The sequence below is a fragment of the Sorghum bicolor genome, chromosome 9 (genome assembly GCF_000003195.3).
Source record: "Sorghum bicolor cultivar BTx623 chromosome 9, Sorghum_bicolor_NCBIv3, whole genome shotgun sequence".
NCBI lineage: Eukaryota > Viridiplantae > Streptophyta > Magnoliopsida > Poales > Poaceae > Sorghum > Sorghum bicolor.
The window spans coordinates 15,386,643-15,405,287 of NC_012878.2; the positions used below are offsets into that span (position 1 = coordinate 15,386,643).

General features: G+C 43.4%; 3 protein-coding genes across 3 annotated transcripts; all 3 read right to left on the minus strand.

Moving 5' to 3' along the window:
* LOC8066657 (D-amino-acid transaminase, chloroplastic) lies at positions 357-2,326 on the minus strand. The gene is made up of 5 exons (XM_002440804.2): positions 2,186-2,326; positions 2,068-2,108; positions 1,714-1,886; positions 908-1,587; positions 357-772 (listed from the first exon to the last, which is right to left on the minus strand). Exons 1-5 carry the CDS (start codon positions 2,190-2,192, stop codon positions 681-683), a joined length of 993 nt encoding a protein of 330 aa, XP_002440849.1. The 5' UTR covers positions 2,193-2,326; the 3' UTR covers positions 357-680.
* LOC8066658 (CASP-like protein 1C1) lies at positions 7,408-8,645 on the minus strand. The gene is made up of 3 exons (XM_002440805.2): positions 8,370-8,645; positions 7,985-8,087; positions 7,408-7,873 (listed from the first exon to the last, which is right to left on the minus strand). The coding sequence occupies exons 1-3, from the start codon at positions 8,522-8,524 to the stop codon at positions 7,643-7,645; spliced, it is 489 nt and encodes a 162-aa protein (XP_002440850.1). The 5' UTR covers positions 8,525-8,645; the 3' UTR covers positions 7,408-7,642.
* Positions 11,722-14,519, minus strand: LOC8066659 (cation/H(+) antiporter 19). The gene is made up of 2 exons (XM_002440806.2): positions 14,230-14,519; positions 11,722-14,102 (listed from the first exon to the last, which is right to left on the minus strand). Exons 1-2 carry the CDS (start codon positions 14,419-14,421, stop codon positions 11,904-11,906), a joined length of 2,391 nt encoding a protein of 796 aa, XP_002440851.1. The 5' UTR covers positions 14,422-14,519; the 3' UTR covers positions 11,722-11,903.

Genomic DNA, 18,645 nt, shown 5'->3' on the forward strand with positions numbered 1-18,645 from the left:
AATTTCGTTTCAAACAAACCATTAAGAGAGAGAGAGGATGAGAAAGGCCCTCTTTGGTTCCCCTTGCTAAATTTTAGCTAGCTAAACTTTAGTCACTTTAGTAGCTAAAGTTCCATACACATTAACTAAAAAGAGCTAAAATAGTTTAGTTCTATTAGTCACCCAAGAGTAGCTAAAATATTTTTAGCTAGGTAAAATTTAGCAAGGAGAACCAAACCGGACCAAAATATTGAGCATACGAATTTGATCGTGTCAGCATGTTGGGCTGCACTTCTTCCACAGTAAGCTGTATCTGCAGCTCCTGATTTACTTCATATATAAGGACATTAGACAAGCAATCACTTCAAAGCAGTGCCTTATTAGCAGTCATGCATGTCGTCTGGGTCTTCTTTAAGAGAGATATTTCTTGTCATGGATGAAAATACATGGATATCAATTCTGTTCCGACTAATCTCTTCTGCTCCAGAAGCATCGACCTTATTCGGTATCTAAAAGAAAACGAAACAAAAACAACAAAAAAGTGTACTTTTGTCCTCGAAGAAATCAGGCACTTGAAAAAGGCAAAAATATAATACAGCTCCGTTTGTATACTTATTATTGATTAATGATGAAGTGTATATAGAAACCCCTGACATTCATACTTGTTTCATCTACCAGAAGAGTATGATCATCGTCTCTCGTCAACTGTATGGAACGGGAATCCTATCTGGACCAGACTTGATGTCGTCCCAGAGCATATCAGACAGGGCAAGACTAATTCTCCCAACTCTTCCTGCATCATCAAGAAACAAGAAATTAATCGATATAGATGGATCTCTGCTGCATCATGAAACAACTGTATCCACCAATGTCAATACTGTAAGTGCATTCTATCTAGCAGATAATCCTGAACTGCATGCAACATTACCATCCCCAACTGGTTTGCCGTCCCATTCGACGACCGGCAGCAACGGCAGCCCGCTCCCAAGAAACATCATCTCGGCGCACTGCCTTGCCTCATCGGCAGAAATCCTTGCGTCCCGGACACTCCTCAGCAGGCCGGCTCCAACCAGCTCGGGCGCCAGCGCGAGGACCCGCTTCGCCGTGCACCCGCTGAGGACCCTGTCGAACGCCGGCAGCACCAGGTCGCCGCCCGTGGTGACGAACGCGACGTTCATGGTCGGGCCCTCAGCGACGTACCCGTCCTCGTCGACCCAGACCGACGCGAACGCGCCTCGCTCTTCGGCTTCGGCCATGGCCAGTGCGTTCGGGAGGTAGTTGACGCTCTTTATGCCCGCGAAAAATGGGTGCTTCATGGGCACGGTGGCTGTGATCGCCTTGACGCCACCATCCTTGTGCCGATAGCCGCCAGCGGCGGCGGCGACGACGGCGTAGAACGCGGACCCCGTGCAGCCCTTTGGCGACACCAGGAAGTCGCCGGGGCCGGCACTCAGCCAGTACTTGATTGAGCCGTTCTTGCATCCGGAGGCTGCAGTCATCTGGAGAAGTATGTTGCGCAGCGTCTCGCGCGGGAATGGCGGATCGATCTTTGCTTTGGATGCAGAAACGAGGAGCCGGTCCAGGTGAGAATCCAGTTCGTACAAGTAGCTGCTCACAGTCACAGAAACCAAATGTCATTTTTCAGAATTCAGACAGGATATCGTACCACTGTATATCATCAGAAGATTCAGAAATGAGATAAAATGGATGAGCAGAGCAGAGAGGACAGTCAACCCATCAGAAATGGTAGCAGTGTCGAAAACGCCATGTCCTCTGTGAACCATGTGATCGTCAATCGGGATCACCATCATCGATGGATCAAGTATGATGCCGCCAACGACACTGGAGTACATTGCTGGGTAACCTTGTTTGGTGGATTCCCATTTCTCCTGTAGCTTTTGGAGAACCTGTATATACATACATATTCAGAGTGACAAATCGAGGATGCAACATGATGTTTCGCTTCATATATTTCCTGTTTATGGATTACAGTACAGCCACCTCCCGAGAATCCATATACTAATTTCTAATCTAGAACAGTGCAGAGGCAAATACACCAAAACGGGACGATGAGGCGATCATACTGACCTGGGTTCCCGATGCGTACACCGGTACCACGCGATCCTCCCCTGAAACCAAGAAAAACACCAAGCGGCTAATTCAGCAACCAATTCTCTTGAGAAAGCCATTCTCCGCAGATGCGAACCTTGCATCCTGTCGGCCGCGGAGGTAAGGAGACGGGGGAGTGATAGGGATGCAGAGCACGAGTCCGACTTTGGTTTTGTAACCTCCCATCAGAGATCAGAGTCAGAAATTCAGAATCCAAGGGTTACCGAGAGGGGCAGCCGGGCAGGGCGGCGGAGGTTGGCTCAGGGAGTTCCGCCGCTGATCGCCAACTGGAGTTGACGGCGTTAGCTTTTTTTTTTTGGTTTTTTTTTTCCAAATATGTTTTTGCCCATAAGGTGAGTTCGATTGACGATTTCCAACGTGAAACTCTAAAACCCAAAATCTCTAATATGTCAAAGCTGTTCAAATTCAGGGGCCGTTTGGCTGCTTGGATCAATTCCGATCCTTCCTAGAATCACAAGAAACGCCACCAAATGGGATAAGCCTGAAATGTTTCAGTCCGTTTCTTTTTTCTCTCGTCTACATGCTATCAATTTTACTTCTTTTTATCATAACCCTTTTTAGTGCAATATATTAGAATGAGTTGTATTCAAGTTGTTTTTCACATATAAAATATAGATTTTTTGGAAACATATTTTGTTTTATATTTTTAAGAAGAAGATATTTTTTCCTTATGAATCCGAATCTAGTCTAATAGCCAAACGGTTTCATATAGTGATTCTAATTTATCTTTCGAAATATTTATTAAGAAAATCTAAATCTGAAACATTTTTACAAGAATCTAGATCCCTACCAAACCCATCCTCAGCCACTTGTACGTTTTTCAATATAGGTTTGATTAAAGTCAATGACATGTGGTAGTACAACCATTGGGGGATCTAGGCCTGGTGACATTGACGTTCACCCGAGCTCCAGCGCTGATGCATAATAAGGGCACTCACAATGTAAGACTCTATTACAGAGTCTAAGACAATTAATTACATATTATTTATGGTATTTTACTGATGTGGCAGCATATTTATTGAAGAAAGAGGTAGAAAAAATAAGACTCCAAGTCTTATTTAGGGCACTCACAATGTAGACTCTATCATAGAGTCTAAAGTGTGAGCGTCCTAAGGTGCATGTCGAAACACTTTTTATCCGAAGCCTAACGAGATGCGACCTTATTGACCAGCTGAACCTTTGTCGGAGCTCTATCACATGGCTGAGTCAGCTAGCACATTCTACTCTCTCTATCTTAAAAAGACTGTTGCTTTAGATACGAATCTGGTCAAGCGTATGCTTAGATTCATGCCGAAAACAATGATCTTTACCTTCTATCTCTGCTCTCCACGTGACATCACTCTCCATATTTAACTGCTTCGCATTTCTCTCCCATTGCTGCCACTATCTTGCTTATAAATGAGAAAATGAGAATACGTCGGGTCGATCTATTGGGAAGTTGGTCCGATCCATAAGGCCATCCGCAATAGTTATCAAAGGAATTCTATTGATTTTCAATAGCACTTTACAAATAGCTAGCGAGATAACGTATAAAAATAATAAAAAAGTAGCATTCTCATTGGCTATCGAGGAGAGAGATCAAATAGCTAGCGACTTCCTAATAGATAGCGACTCATAAATAACTAATTTAACACAATTTTTATAAATAACTCTCTCACAATACTCTCCACAGTACCTAGTGACTTCCTAATAGCTAGCGACTTTCTAAGCTAGCTATTTACAAATTGTCATTCAAAACCAATAATATTCTTCTTAGAGATCAAATAGCTAGCGATTTGAACACCATTGCGGACGCCCTAAAAGTCAAGACTAATGGACCATAGATATCGGACTCAAAGTCTAAAATAGTTTAATAGCATGGGAGTCTATTAACTCAATAGATAAAAAGAACAGAGTCAACCCAACCATCACATAACAATCTTTTCTATTTTGTTCATCTTTTTTTGTTGTTGAATAAGCACAGTTGGTCATAACTTATAAGCATGTTTGTGTTTGAAAATAGATCGACGAATATCATATTAGGAAGTGAAAATAGATAAAACTAAGTTATACTTCATTTGTAAACTTATTTAATTTGTTGCATTGCTATGTATTGTTATGATGCTTTTCAATCTTATATATCTCATCTCTTCCTGCTGATAGTATTTATGACCTATAATAATAGAAAAATATTTGATTTTCTATTGGGCTATAGCCTGGTTTCATATCAACTAAATGTGCATATAAGTTTTCCTTATTTTAGAATAAGAAACCTAATTTCATTTAACTAAAATGATATTGGTTAATGTCATTCACCTAAAGAATGGCACATGTCACACGCAAATCATATGATTATTTTTCTTCACAATTTTGGTCAAAGTCGTCCCATGGTTGAACTTCTTCTAATATCATTTAGGGAAACGATCTTCAAAAGCGGTTGTTTTGTTGGAAGCGACAATGCATTAATTTTGATATTTTGTGAATTCGAGATGAATTTAGAAAAATGTAGTAAAAAGTAAAAAAAACTGGGTACACAGGGAAAAGAGATTTGTTGTTTATGTATATGTTATATATACGGATTTGTTGGGAAAAACAATTGACATGTTTTAGCTATTGGATTTTGCTTTGATCCTGCTATTAACTTTTGGGATTTTACGATTGGGCTGTGGAACTCGTTCACTTCTTCAATTGGGAACAGGTTCCTGAGTAGGCACGCTAGCCACGTTACCTCAACTTTTCCGCACCGTTTGATCCTTGTTTTGACGGCTAGATTTAAGCAGATATCTTGTTATTGTGCAAAGTACTTTCTCCATGCATCCGTGTCGCAATAGCATGCTGCCAGACACTTGCTGTGTGCGGCTGCTTCTCTGTTTTTTTGACTCAGCTTCCTTGTTTCCTCCTGCCGGTTCGTGTCTTGCGTTTTGTTCTCCTTTTCTTGCCTCTGTTGCTCGCCGACGCCTGCCGACAACCAGCAACACTAACATATTCGGTCAATGTCTATGGATCACAAACTCTTATACCTCAGATAGCACACATAGCACTCGCCAAACAAACTACCAGTGATAATCTCCTCAGTATCTGATCAGTATGATATACGATATCTACACATAAGACATGCTCCACCCGCTCGCTTCACCACCCAACAACCCGGTATCATCTTTGCATGGAGGTATGTACACTAAATTCAGTATCATTTAACAATAATAGCCAGCAAACATATTCTGGAAAATAAATGCAAAATAAGGAAGCCTTTCGTACATCTCAGTATCTTTTACTTTATCATTAATAGGAGATACCGTCGACATGAAGCATTTACATACTCAGGTAAACAACCATATTCTCATAACACCACATCCACCAAAAATATCGTTACATAGGCTCTAAAATTTTGCTTTCATTTAACAGGTGATGACATAGAAGCAACATCCCGAGCACAAGGTAATCATACTAATGCACCTCACTCTTCCAATCTTCACAAATAACAGAGTAGGTGACACTGAACCAAATTATTCCTCATTCATTGCAGATAAACAACATCATCATCCTGACACAGACTCATCCACCAACGCTATAAACTATGAAGACCAATCATGGGATTCCGACTAAGCAATGTGCTATAGCTAACAGCACTGTTAGCGCAACAAACTACAGAACCCCTTAACTCATGAATCCCCACTTTGTATAATACTTGAGGCATATGTTGCCAAATGCTTTGTACACTACATCTATCACTTATAACATGTACTAAACCTGTTACTTTTCAATACCCTATCCACTGAACCATATACATGATTTCCCTATGTACAAAATATCGTGCACACTATCATTCCATATATACAACAAAACATAGGATCATATGGACACATAATTCTGGATAACATCTCCTTGAAATCCTTGCTTCGTTCATACCTCCAGTATATTGTCTGTTACTATCGTCGTTGTTTAGTATCATTTCCCATCCGGTCCCTCTCCCCTCCCCGCCTACCGTTAGCACCACATCAGAAGTATAATCCGACGTTTTCTCTCACTAACCTCATACACAATTCAACTACTCCCTCCATCTCAAATTATAAGTCATTCAAAAAATCTTGAAGAGTCAAAGCATTTTCACGTTTGACCAAAATTATAGAGAAAAATACTAAGATTTATAACGTAAAGTAAGTATACTATGAAAATATAATTAAGAAAGAATCTAATGATACTTAGTTAGTACCATAATAATTATTATTTTATAATATAAATTTGATCAAACTTAAAAAAGTTGGATTCTCCAAAATTCTTGAAATGGCTTACAATTTAGAATCTTTAGAATCAACCTTCGCACCCCCTTACCAAATGTATGTATACGATTCCACTTCAGCTTGTGAGTTTGTGACATACGAGTAAGGTGTCATTGTGAGTTGATCGTGACAGCATGCCGAGCAACAGTTTATTAGTACGAAGCGATATTCTAAGAGATTGTTTATATTTGGTGGAGGTAGATATAATCAGCTCACCAAACTGATGTGACAAATCATGCAAATCCTTGAGTCAACTGAGCACCTAGTATGGTTTTGTTTAGTCCTCTCCTAAAGTTTATTGTCTATCCAATCAATTTAGACATATGCATAGAGTATTAAATATCAATTTAAAAATAATTAATTTTATAGATTGCAACTACTTTGTGAGATAAACCTTTCAAGCCTCATAAGTGATTTGACTACGTATCGAGCACTTTTATAATTTACTCTCACTATCTCTGAAAGCTTCAACTCCTCGATTCCGTGTCAGTCAAACTTTTTTTTAACTTTGACCAAATTTATAGAAAAAAACATCAATATCTATGACATAAAATGAGTATCTTATGAAAATATATGCTATGATAAATCTAATGGTATTAATTTGATACTATAAATCTTAACGTTTTTTCTATAAATTTGATCAAAAATTTAAAAGTTTGACTTAAGATAACTCTAAAAGTTACATTTTTTAGTATTTTATTATTACTATTGAAACATTTGATGTGATATCTATATTGTGACAACCACTTTAAAAATTTACATCCAAATGTACTTTTTTTGACAAGGCACCAGGATGTACTAAATCCTTGACTTCAACACTAAAGCATACATACGTACGACGTGTCAGCAACAGTCAAAGATAATAATAAAATAATATTTAAGTTTGTTGTTTTTAAAAAATACCAACAGTGGCGAGATCACAGCAGCGGCCAGCGGGTCAGCCCCCCAAAATTTAAGTTCTTTGAACATTTTCTCTTCAAAGTTTAAAGTTCCAATGCAATAAAGAGTATGACAAAGAAGCCATTTTGGCGCATCCATATGCAGCTCAAATGCCTGAATATAATTTCAGGGGGAACAAATAAATAAACGACCACTTACGAAATAAACGAGAAGATATAATCAAACGGCAAATAATTAACGTACAACTGTGGCAGCTGGTCTCGATCGATCGGGATACAATTAAGGCTCGGACGATGGTTGGTTAATCGATCGGCCGATCTATGACCAACAAGCAAGTGAACGCGAACAGGAAGAACTGCTGCCTTTGATTCTAATTAATGGCAGGAGCAGAGGGGTTCGGCCACGGCGTGGAGGGAGTACATGATGATGAGGAAGTAGAGGAGCAGCGAGACGAAGCCGGCGATGAGCGCCCCCATCACGTGGCTGCAGTAGGCCTGCACCTGCGCGCAGATGGGCAGCCACCCGGCGTGCTCGTTGCCGCTCTTCCCGACTTGAGAGATCGCGCCGGTGGCCGCCACGGCGCCGGTCAGCAGCATCCCTACCATCTGCATGGAATGGAAATGGAGGAGGATCGGAGTCACAAGTCACCTTCGTGCATCATCTGCAAGATAATAAGATTAATTTGCGCTTAATTAATACTATATAATATTAATTACCACGTCGCTTAGGAGCAGTAATCTGGAGGCGGTGCTCCCCGGCCGCGCGAGGAGCGCAAGCAGGCTGTAGGCGAAAGCCACAGCGAATGCCACCACGAAGAAGCTGTGTGTGACAACGAGCACCGTCATGAACCAACATTAGGTGAAACTAGAGATCTTTTGTTAGGAGGGTCTAGGTCCACGTTGTTTTAAGTCGACTTTCTTCGACGCTTGATAGAAGCGCGTCGTTAGTATGTTTAAACTCCTTTTCTATATAGAAAAATATGCAAATATTTTACGTATTTAAGAAAAAAACACTACGTACTTAAGAAAAAAACACTACTTCTTCTGTAATTAGTTGACGGATCTATGTATGATGATGAAGAAGAATTAGACTATTACTTACACGAATGATGGAGTGTAGGAGTACTTGGCCTCCATCTCTATGCCGAAGAAGCTGGTGGTCTCGTGGCTGGTCACCATGATGATGGCTGCGGCCGCGGCGGCTCCCGCTGCAGCCAGCCTCAGCACGGCGGAGATGAGCCGGTGCAGCTTCGCCATTTCGATCCTCTGCCTGGAGGCCACTGTTTGATGAGTATATATGCTTGCTAAGTGAGAGTTCCGAATACGCAATAAGGAACCAGCCTCCTCCGCAGTCCTCAGCAATTTTTGTCAAGTGGCCATACTTGTTAAATAGCTGCACTGGTCGCTTCCAGTAGTTTTGGTGGTTCAGCTCTGTGTGGAAAACATGCACACCAAGAGCAGGAGGAAACCTATGCATCCGGGAGCAGGTTTGCTGGTAAGCGACTTTGCCTTAACTTGTGCCTTGTGCCCATGATAGTCTGACATATATGTCAATGTCTAGGTACCATGATAGTTGGGCAACGTGAGAAAAATTCTGTGACCTGCTCTGCTCTCTTGGCACTGGTACGGTGATGATACATAAGAATTATTCTCCTGTCGTTTGGTACACATCTAGTTCCCAAAAAATTTTACAAAAAAATTCAGATTTCCCGTCACATCGAATCTTGCGATGCATGCATGAAACATTAAATATAGATAAAAATAATACTCCCTCCGTCCACGAAAGAGTCAATTTCTAGAGTTGTCCTAAGTCAAAATTTTTAAACTTTGACCAAATTTCTAGGAAAAAATACTAAGATTTATGGTATCAAATTAGTATCATTAGATTCACCATAGAATATATTTTTATATGATGTGCATTTTATATCATAGATGTTGTTACTCTTTTCTATAAAGTTAGTCAAACTTTAAAAAGTTTGACTGGCACGGATTCTAGAAATTGACTCTTTCGTGGACGGAGGGAGTAACTAATTCCACACTTTGTCTATAATTTGCGAGACGAATCTTTTGAGTCTAGTAAGTCAATGATTGGACACTATTTATCAAATATAAACGAAAGTGCTACAGTGTCTAATTTGCACAATTTTTTTGAACTAAACAAGGCCTTTGTTCATTTCGGCCTTGTTTGGTTGCCAAAAAATTTTGCAAAATTTTTAGATTTTTTATCACATCGAATCTTGCGGCATATACATGGAGCATTAAATATAGATAAAAGAAATAACTAGTTGCACAATTTATCTGTAATTTACAAGATGAATCTTTTGAGTATAGTTAATTCATAATTAAATAATATTTGTCTAATACAAATGAAAATACTATAGTGTCCATTTTACTAAAAATTTTAAAACTAAACAAGGCCTTCTTATCATCTGAATTCGGTTGTTGTGCCTAGCACTAGCTGGCTGCAGGAACGAAATATTTAATTAAAGGGACTAGCGAGCAGACCTACTGGTTTCCTTTTGGCAAACCCAGGGAACCACGAAAAATTTCTCCTCTTGACCCAAGCCTGTTATCCCCTGTATGGCGTAGCACACCTACTAGTCGTTGTGATCCCGCTAACATGTTCCTTTTTTTGGCTGTCCGTGCGGCTGATTTTTCGTCGATCAATTGGCGATCGTCTATTTTAAAACTATAAATAAATTTAAGGTTTTAGGCAGGGCTGGGGCGGGGCCTGTAAGTTTAACCGGAATAATGTTTTATTTTCTACTTGTTGTTTGTGCTTATCGGAACAGTAAGGACCTGTTTGTTTGTCTCGACCTAGGTGCCATGTTCGAGTTTGGTTAGATCACTACCAATATTACTTCTAGCTCAATTGCTAGGAATGACAAAATAGTTTAATGCTAAGAGGTATAGGTTAATAAAATGTGGCTACTGTATTAGTGATATACATTTAATTTATACTAACAAACATTCTTGGCGCTGTTGCTGAGGAAGGTAAGGACTCCACGTCCTTCCGCGCCAGCCACCGTTCCCTCCGAACGCCTCCACGTGCCACAACACCTTAGCGAGCACCTCTGGGCAGCAGGCGCGCTCACCTGTCCCAGACGGCGGGTAGGGAGGCAATTGGACGTCCCGTCGAGGCAAGGACCGATCTCTCGCGGCTGCATGGTGGCTGGGTCGGAGAGGGCGCTCAAGGACAGCACCTCGTCCACCCAAGGGTTGAAGGCTAGGATCGTGGGGGTCGCAGCGAGGTTAGGGTCGAGGTGGACTGCTCATGGGCTTCGAGTGGCGTGTGTGGGCGGAGGGGCGTGCGGAGTAGGAGTGAGGTTGAAGCCTGGCATCAAACTTTCATCGGTGGCCATCAGATCTGATCTAGTTGTTTTATTTGCTATTGATTTTAATGAGCATGAATTTTTATGTGTATTTTCCTAGGTGCACAATGATTGGAACGTTTTACTGAGTGAACCAAATATAATTTATGTGTTCCATTATAGTAGAGATTAACTTATATTACAAATGTAATGGTCATCATAAAATAATTATTTGTTTTTAATTTCATAGAACGGGTAAAAAATAAGGGAATTGCTCCGGTGCTTCTTTTTTTAAAATTACACAAATCTCAAAACAACTCATCTAACTAATTATATATTTTCCTATTTGTTTTCCACCTAGGTCATGCATGAACTAGTCCATTGGAGCCGAGCCCATGTCTAGCCCAAACTCACCTCTCATCCCTTACTCCATTTTGTTCCGTCACGGTTTTTCGATTGTTTCCTTGCAGCCAGCGACAGGCCGACGGTCCTCCCCAAGGATGTCCTCACTGCACACGCAGGTGATGAATGGTGTCGTTCCAGCCAAATTTAGTCCAAGCTCCATCAATCCCCTTTGTTCGGATCTTGCTCCCCCATGTGCCAGAAGCTAGGGGCGGACGAACGAGCACCGCTGGTTTTTGGCCCCCCATCGATGGCGCAACGGCGAGCGCACAACAAAACTTCTTGGTTTGAGCCACGGTGACGCCGTAATCTGCATCCGTCTCCATGAACGAGAAAACAAAACAAGCGAGCGACTATGTCTTTGGGTCTATGCTGGGTATCGACGGGGTAGGCCCATGCGGGATGCAAGTGAAAATTAATAATTAAAGAAAAAAATTAACTAGTTAAATGTGCTGCTTTAGGATCCGTGCAATTTCTAGAATTTGGAGTATTGAAGCAGTTCTCAAAAAAGAAATATATACCTAACATTCCATTGACAGAATCGTTCGCTCATGATTGCTGCAGCTACTGTAGCACCTACAAAAGTTTTTTTGAGGAAACAGCACCTACAAAAGTTAAGCCGCTGCAGCTGCTGTGTCGACGTGGAGCAAGCTGAAGCAAACATTTCTCGAACCTTCGATTTCTTTTTTTTGGTTGTCTCGCTCGTGCGTTGCACTGCACGATTATGTTTGCTCTAGGAGATTAATTAAAAGCTGAACTTTATATTTCTGAATCACATGTTAATTTGAAAAAGGTATTGGTTTGGACTGCCGATTGGACACTCCATCCATCCATCCATCTATACGCAACTTGAGATTACATTACACAATGTTAATCATTCTGCATACTTTGTTAACTCGACACGTTAATAATACCTCTAACAATCATCCGGTGTGGAAGCTAGTGTTGGTGCCCCTGTTGCTGGGCCCCGGCGTGTCGACGTCCACGGCTATGTCGGCCACCTCCTCCACGAGGTCGTAGTGCTTCGCCGTGGGATCGTACTGTTTCATGACCAGCACAGATGCTACCGTTGAGAATTCTGGTAACGCCAAGTACGTACCGAGCGGCCCGAGCTCCGGGCAGTCTGTGCTCCAGTCAATCAGCGGCATGCAGGGCGTGCCCTGCCCGACAAGGAACAGGTTGCACGGCCCTATTGCCTTGATCGCCTCCACGACCTCCTCTTTCCCTCCCGCCGGCTTATCTTCGTAACGGACAGAATCGTTCCCGTTGGCCACCTTGGTTCGGAAGTCTTCAAGGAACGCGTCGTCGTCGACGTCAGTGGAGCTGGACTGTACCAAGCAGAAGCGTAGCACATGGAGCCCGATGCCTGGGTGCTCGACCATGCGCATGGCATAGGCCAGAGCCTCACGGTCGTCGCGGCCTCCGAAGAAGATGACAACGATGGTGTAGGACACATCGCTGGCAGCCACCTGAGCAGCACCTCCTAGGCCGCGGTCGACGAGGATGCCTACGGAGCAGGGCGCGTGGTGGAGCACGCGCTGGTTGATGTGCTGGTACTGGTCGCCAAGCGACTCCATGTGGCCGTCCATCTGGTGGAGCTTGTGGAACGGGAGCACGATGAGCGCGGCTCGCTTCTGGTGCGCGCTGGTGACCACGTCCTCGTGGATCGTATGCAGGTCGGAGATGGCCGTCATGGCCCGGATGGACACGCGGCTCAGCTGCTGGTACGTCTCGAAGGCGACGACGAGCTGGTCGCCGTCGCCGTCGCCGTTGCGTCGCTTGTTCCAGAACGGCATGCCGTTGCGCCGCGCTTTGTGGACCATGGAGATGGCGGACGACCTCTCGGAGAGCTCCACGAGGTGCATGGCGTAGACGGTGATGCCGCGCTTCCGCGTGCCGCGCGACGACTCCATCAGGTTGATGATGGTGGGGATGTTGCGCGTGCTGTGGAAGCAGGCCATCATGCGGAACTCGTCGTGCGGGTTCGCGCGCTCCACGGCGCGGTTCTTGTAGGGCGGCCCACGCCGTGCTGGCTTGTAGATCGCCATGACCACCGGCGTCGTGATGAAGGTTGTTATGAGCGCCATCAGCACGAGGATGGCGAATGTCTCGTCGTTGAGCACGTGCCGGTCCTTGCCGATGTTGAGGACGATGAGCTCCACGAGCCCCTTGGTATTCATGAGGAAGCCGAGCGTGAGCGCCTCACGGAATGGCACCCGCACGATGAGCGACGCGATAACCGTGCCGCCGATCTTGCCTATGCACGCGGTGGCAACGACGAGGACGAGGAGCGCCCACGAGTCACCACCCTTGATGGTCATTACGTTCGTCTTGAGGCCGCTGGACACGAAGTAGAGTGGCAGGAATAGCCCAGATATGAGGTCCTCCACCTTCTCCAGGAGAACCCCGGCGAAGGGCCCGTCCTTTGGAACGACGATGCCGACGATGAAGGCGCCAAAGAGCGCGTGGATGCCAATGGTGTCGGTGGCGAACCCAGCGGCAAGCACGATGGCCAGAGTCGCGCATATGTAAAGCTCCTTCACTGGCTCGCCTTCGGGAGATCGCCGTGCCATCCAGGTGAGGACAGGGCGGATCAGCAAGAACGCCGCGAGGACGAAGCCAGCTCCCGCTAGCAGCACCCATAGCGAGACAAGAGGGGAGCCGCTGCCTGACAAAGCAATGGCGAGGGCTAGAAGTATCCACGCAACGACGTCGTTGACGGCGGCAGCTGACATGGCCATGCGCCCGATGTCGGTGGTGAGCAGTTTGAGCTCGGCGAGGATGCGTGCCAGCACCGGGAACGCTGTGATGGAGAGCGCGACGCCCATGAAGACGAGGAATGGCCCCGTGGGCACGCCGCGGGCGACGGTGTGCTGGAGGACAAAGGAGGTGCCGATGCCCATGATGAAAGGAAGGGAGATCCCGGCGACAGCAATCACGAGCGCCGTGCTCCCAGTGCGGCGTATGGCGCGGAGGTCCAGTTCAAGGCCGACCAGGAAGAGGAAGTAGAGGAGGCCGATGTTGGCGAGGGTATCAAGAACCGTTAGGCTCTGCTTCGGGAACACGGTGTTGAGGAATGCGGTGCTGCGGCCAACCGCCGACGGACCAAGAAGAATCCCGCCCTGATTAATTATAATTGTAGAATATTAATACGTAATAATTCAGATTGAAATCAAACAAGACAGGCAATCACATTTCTCAAAAACAAAAAAAGAAAAAAAAGTGGGCGGCAAGGCAACAAGCACTCACGATGATCTCCGCGACGACGCGAGGCTGACGTAGCGGGCGGAGGATGAAGGCGAGGACGCGGGTGAGCACGACGACAATGCAAATTTGCAGGATGGCGAGCGGAAGTGCCGAGTGTAGCGGGTTCTCTCCCTGGAACACGCCGTCCGACGTTGCCTTCATCGGCTTCAACGCCTCCGCCGCCGCGTTGTCCATTGCTGTCCTACGTGCGCGTTGCCTGCCACGATACCTCCCTCCCTTGGCCTCCCCCCACCCGCGTCATGCAGCCTACCTACGACCAAGGGGGAAGGAGCGGTGGATAGGAGGCTAAAGATGGACATAGCAGGCTAAAGAGGGTGCCTTCATTGGCCTCAACACCTCCGCTGCATGCACGCACGTACCTATTTGTTCCGAATTAGCTTAGTATTTTTAGGAATTGTCCCCTGGGATCATACTGTTACGTGCGCCAATCTATCACATATATTCCTTTTACTGCCATGTGGGACCAACCTTTGGGAAAGAGAAGAGCTACAAAACGGATGAGGCAGTAGAGAAGTATTGAACACAATACAGCAGAACAGAGACTGTGGCAAGGAAGCTGAAATGAACCAGGATTCTAAAACTTCAAATCCTGATCTTTTGCCCCTCTATGATAGTCTCAAGCACTAGTAGAAAAGAGGGTCATTGCTGGCGCCCCCTTTTTATACCACAGGCGGTTCCAGTTACGACGCGCCTGTGGTATAAATCGGGCGGTGTCAGAGATTTTCGGCCGCCTGTGGAGACGTTTATCACAGGCGGTTGACTTAAGCCACCGCCAGTGTTATCTCTGTAGAAATACCCCTTCTTCCTCCCCGACCAGAACACAGTATCTCGCATCCACCTTCCATTGGGGGCGATTTTGGAGTTCCAGATTTCTCAAAATACAAGGGGGGAGGTTTTGATCTTCATTTCTAGGAAGGAGGTTGCTAAAAGAGGTTAGTTTATGTCCCTATTGCCTCAATTTGCTCATTCTAGCTCAATTTGAGCCACTTTTTGGATCTAGGGTTTCACCATGAGTGAGAGAGAAGAATTGCTAGCTTTTTGTCTTGATTTGTTGATATGGTTAGATGGGGTTGTTTAATATGGTTGGATAATGTCTCTCAACATGTTTGCTTCTCAATTTAGCTAGTTTTTACAAGATTAAACCAATGGTGTGTTCTTGTATATTTATGTAGAGAGATAATTGTTGATTTTTTTAATTATATGATAGTTAGGTTTTTTATTGTCACCTTCCACATCATCTATCTATTTATAATGAATGATGTATTTATATAGTTATGCTATACTTAGGTTTTCTATTTTATGTCTCTCTCTCTTTATAAATTTTTCAATTTATTTATCAACATGTATGTATGTTTTATGAGTGAGAGAGAAGAATAGCTAGCTTCTTGTCTTTATTTGTTGATATGGTTAGATGGGGTTGCTTAATATGGTTGGATAATGCCTCTCAACATGTTTGCTTCTCAATTTAGCTAGTTTTTACAAGATTAAACCCATGGTGTGTTCTTTGTATACTTAGATTATTTTTTAATTATGTAACATAGGTTTTTTCCTTTAATCTCAAGCTTAACCCTAAACCCTAGCTAATAAACCCTAGATAAATTCTTTGTAAACCCTTAGATCATATGAATGGTGTTTTACAGGTAGTGATGGTGAGGTCATTTTGGATGTATAATTTATCAAGACTAGATCCATCATACATAACTGAGGTCCAGAGGTTTATTGATGCTGCTCAAAACCATGCTTCAAGAACAAGAAAGACGCACATACATTGTCCATGCATGGATTGTAGAAATCTTGTTGTATCTGATGACAATCAACAAATCCTTACTCATCTGGTCCGTCGAGGATTTACGAAAGATTACTTGATTTGGACAAAGCATGGAGAGGGTAGCTCTGCGCCTTATACAACTGGAATTGTTGATGGGTTTGAGTTCGTACACGAGACACAACAACCTAATACCGATGGTCTAGCCACTGAACATGTTGTGCCAAATGTTCCTGATCATGGTTTTATTGGAGGAAATGAAGATGGCACCGAAACTAACATGGCTGCGGAAGATGCAGAATTTCTAGAGGCAATGTTGCGTCGTCATGCGGAAGATCCATCAGTGTTCTTCATGAAAGGTATGGAGGCCCTAATGAAGGCAGCAGAAGAGCCTTTGTATGATGAGTCCAAGGGTTGCACCAAAGAGTTCACGACGCTACGGTCTGTGCTAAAATTGTTGGTGTGCAAAGCTAGATATGGTATTTCTGATGCTGGCTTTGATGCGTTCTTAAGCATTATCGCAGACATGCTTCCTAAGGATAACAAAGTCACATATTATGCAAAGAAGCTAATCAGCCCACTCACAATGGGTGTTGAGAAGATCCACGCTTGTAGAAATCATTGTATCCTATATCGAGGCGATGATTATAGAGACTTGGACAGCTGTCCCAAGTGTGGTTCAAGTAGGTACAAGACAAATAAAGACTACATAGAGGAAGAGTGTGTTGCCTCTGTGCCTAAGGGCAAAAAACGAAAGAAGGCCCAACAAAAGACCCAGAAGAGTAGTTCGAAACCCACCGGCAAAGAAAAGGAAGAAGTAGACTATTATGCGCAGAAAAAGATTCCTGCTTTGGTGATGTGGTACCTTCCTGTGATCGATCGATTGAGGTGCTTGTTTGCTAACCCAGAGGATGCCCAACTTATGAGCTGGCATGCTTCTGATGAGCACAAAGACGATGGGAAGCTTCGGCACCCAGCCGATGGCCAGCAGTGGAAAGATTTCAATGAAAACCACAAGGACTTTGCTAATGAATCAAGGAATGTTAGGTTCGCACTGAGTACTGACGGAATGAATCCATTTGCTGAGAGGAGCAGCAAGCACAGCACATGGCCAGTGATCCTCACCATCTACAACCTCCCTCCATGGTTGATGTAGAAGCGAAAGTACCTTTTACTAACCATCCTTATCTCTGGACCTACACAACCTGGAGTTGATATGGATGTTTTCTTGGAGCCCTTAATGCAAGACATGAAGATACTATGGGAAACAGGTGTTCAAATATTCGACGAGTACCGCAAAGAATCATTCACACTGAAAGCAATTATCTTTGTTAGGATAATGGCTAACCGTGCTGCACAGGTCTTCTATGCTGAGCAGGTCCTCTCTCCTAATGATAAGAAGAAAATTACACACCATCCAAAGCACATAGTTTTCCCTGGAACGCAACAAGCCATCAGAGTTGATGGTGTATCTGACTTGGATGAATTTAACCAGTTCAGTGACATGTCTCTCTTTGTAGACGATCATCCAGTAAAGATAAGGAATGTTGAACGAAGCATTCCACAGAGCTCGTTGCCCTGGGTGCGTCACGATGGACAAGGAAGAACAGTAGCTGCCTAGATTTCATTTGTCATTTGCCATGTAATCTATTTATGATAAAATGTGTACCTTATGCTATGTGCCCTTTTCTATTTCTACATGTAAGGGTTACTAGTGCCATTGATATCGTATTGGTCTCAAACTATTACTAAGGGTTACTAGTGCCATTGATGTTCAATCCACCAAGTTTGGGATTTTTCTGATGTGGTTTGTTACTTTATCCAGTTTAATTGAATTTTCGTGCGACGTCACCCACTAATTAGCGCTTGAACTAAGTCTACCCCTGAAATGACTCCAAATGGTGCCAAACTTCTCCACAGGGTCTTATATACCATAGGAAATAAAACTTCCTTGTGGTTGGTGGAAAAACCTAGTGGGATCTAGGTGTAGTCCACCAATTTTCATCTCATTTAGCACAAAGAAAAATGTAATAATAGCTTGCATGACCAGAAAATCCTAAGATCTTGTGTGGGGTTATCATTTGAGTGTAGAAGCTTGCCAAAAAAATTTCAAGACATTTGGAGAGAGGCATAACATACATGCTTCACAAACGTATAAGAGTAATTCGACCGAACTATGCTCAAACATATGGGTTCCTCACATTTATATTGTCAACAATAAATTGCACAAAGGAATATATTTTTCATAGCATTTACACACTACAATAAAGCTAACAAAATTGGATTTACATTTTTCTGGTATTCCTAGAATTATTTATGTATTAAACAAGATATGAGGCACATATTCAATTTAAATCATTTTAAATAAAGCTGCATACAAAAGTACCTCAAACATGAAATTTCATATTTTTAACATGTGTCTCTGGTCAAGAGGAACACAACAAAATTTTTTTCACTAATTTAGAACAAATATTTTTGAAGATATGATTTTTTGAATCATTTAAATAATTTCTAAAAATATATATAAGGAAAACTTTAAATAAACTGAAAATCCATTTGTACTGGCGGTTGGCTAAGCCAATCGCCTGTACAAATGCATTAGTACTGGCGGTTGGATTAGTCAACCGCCTGTA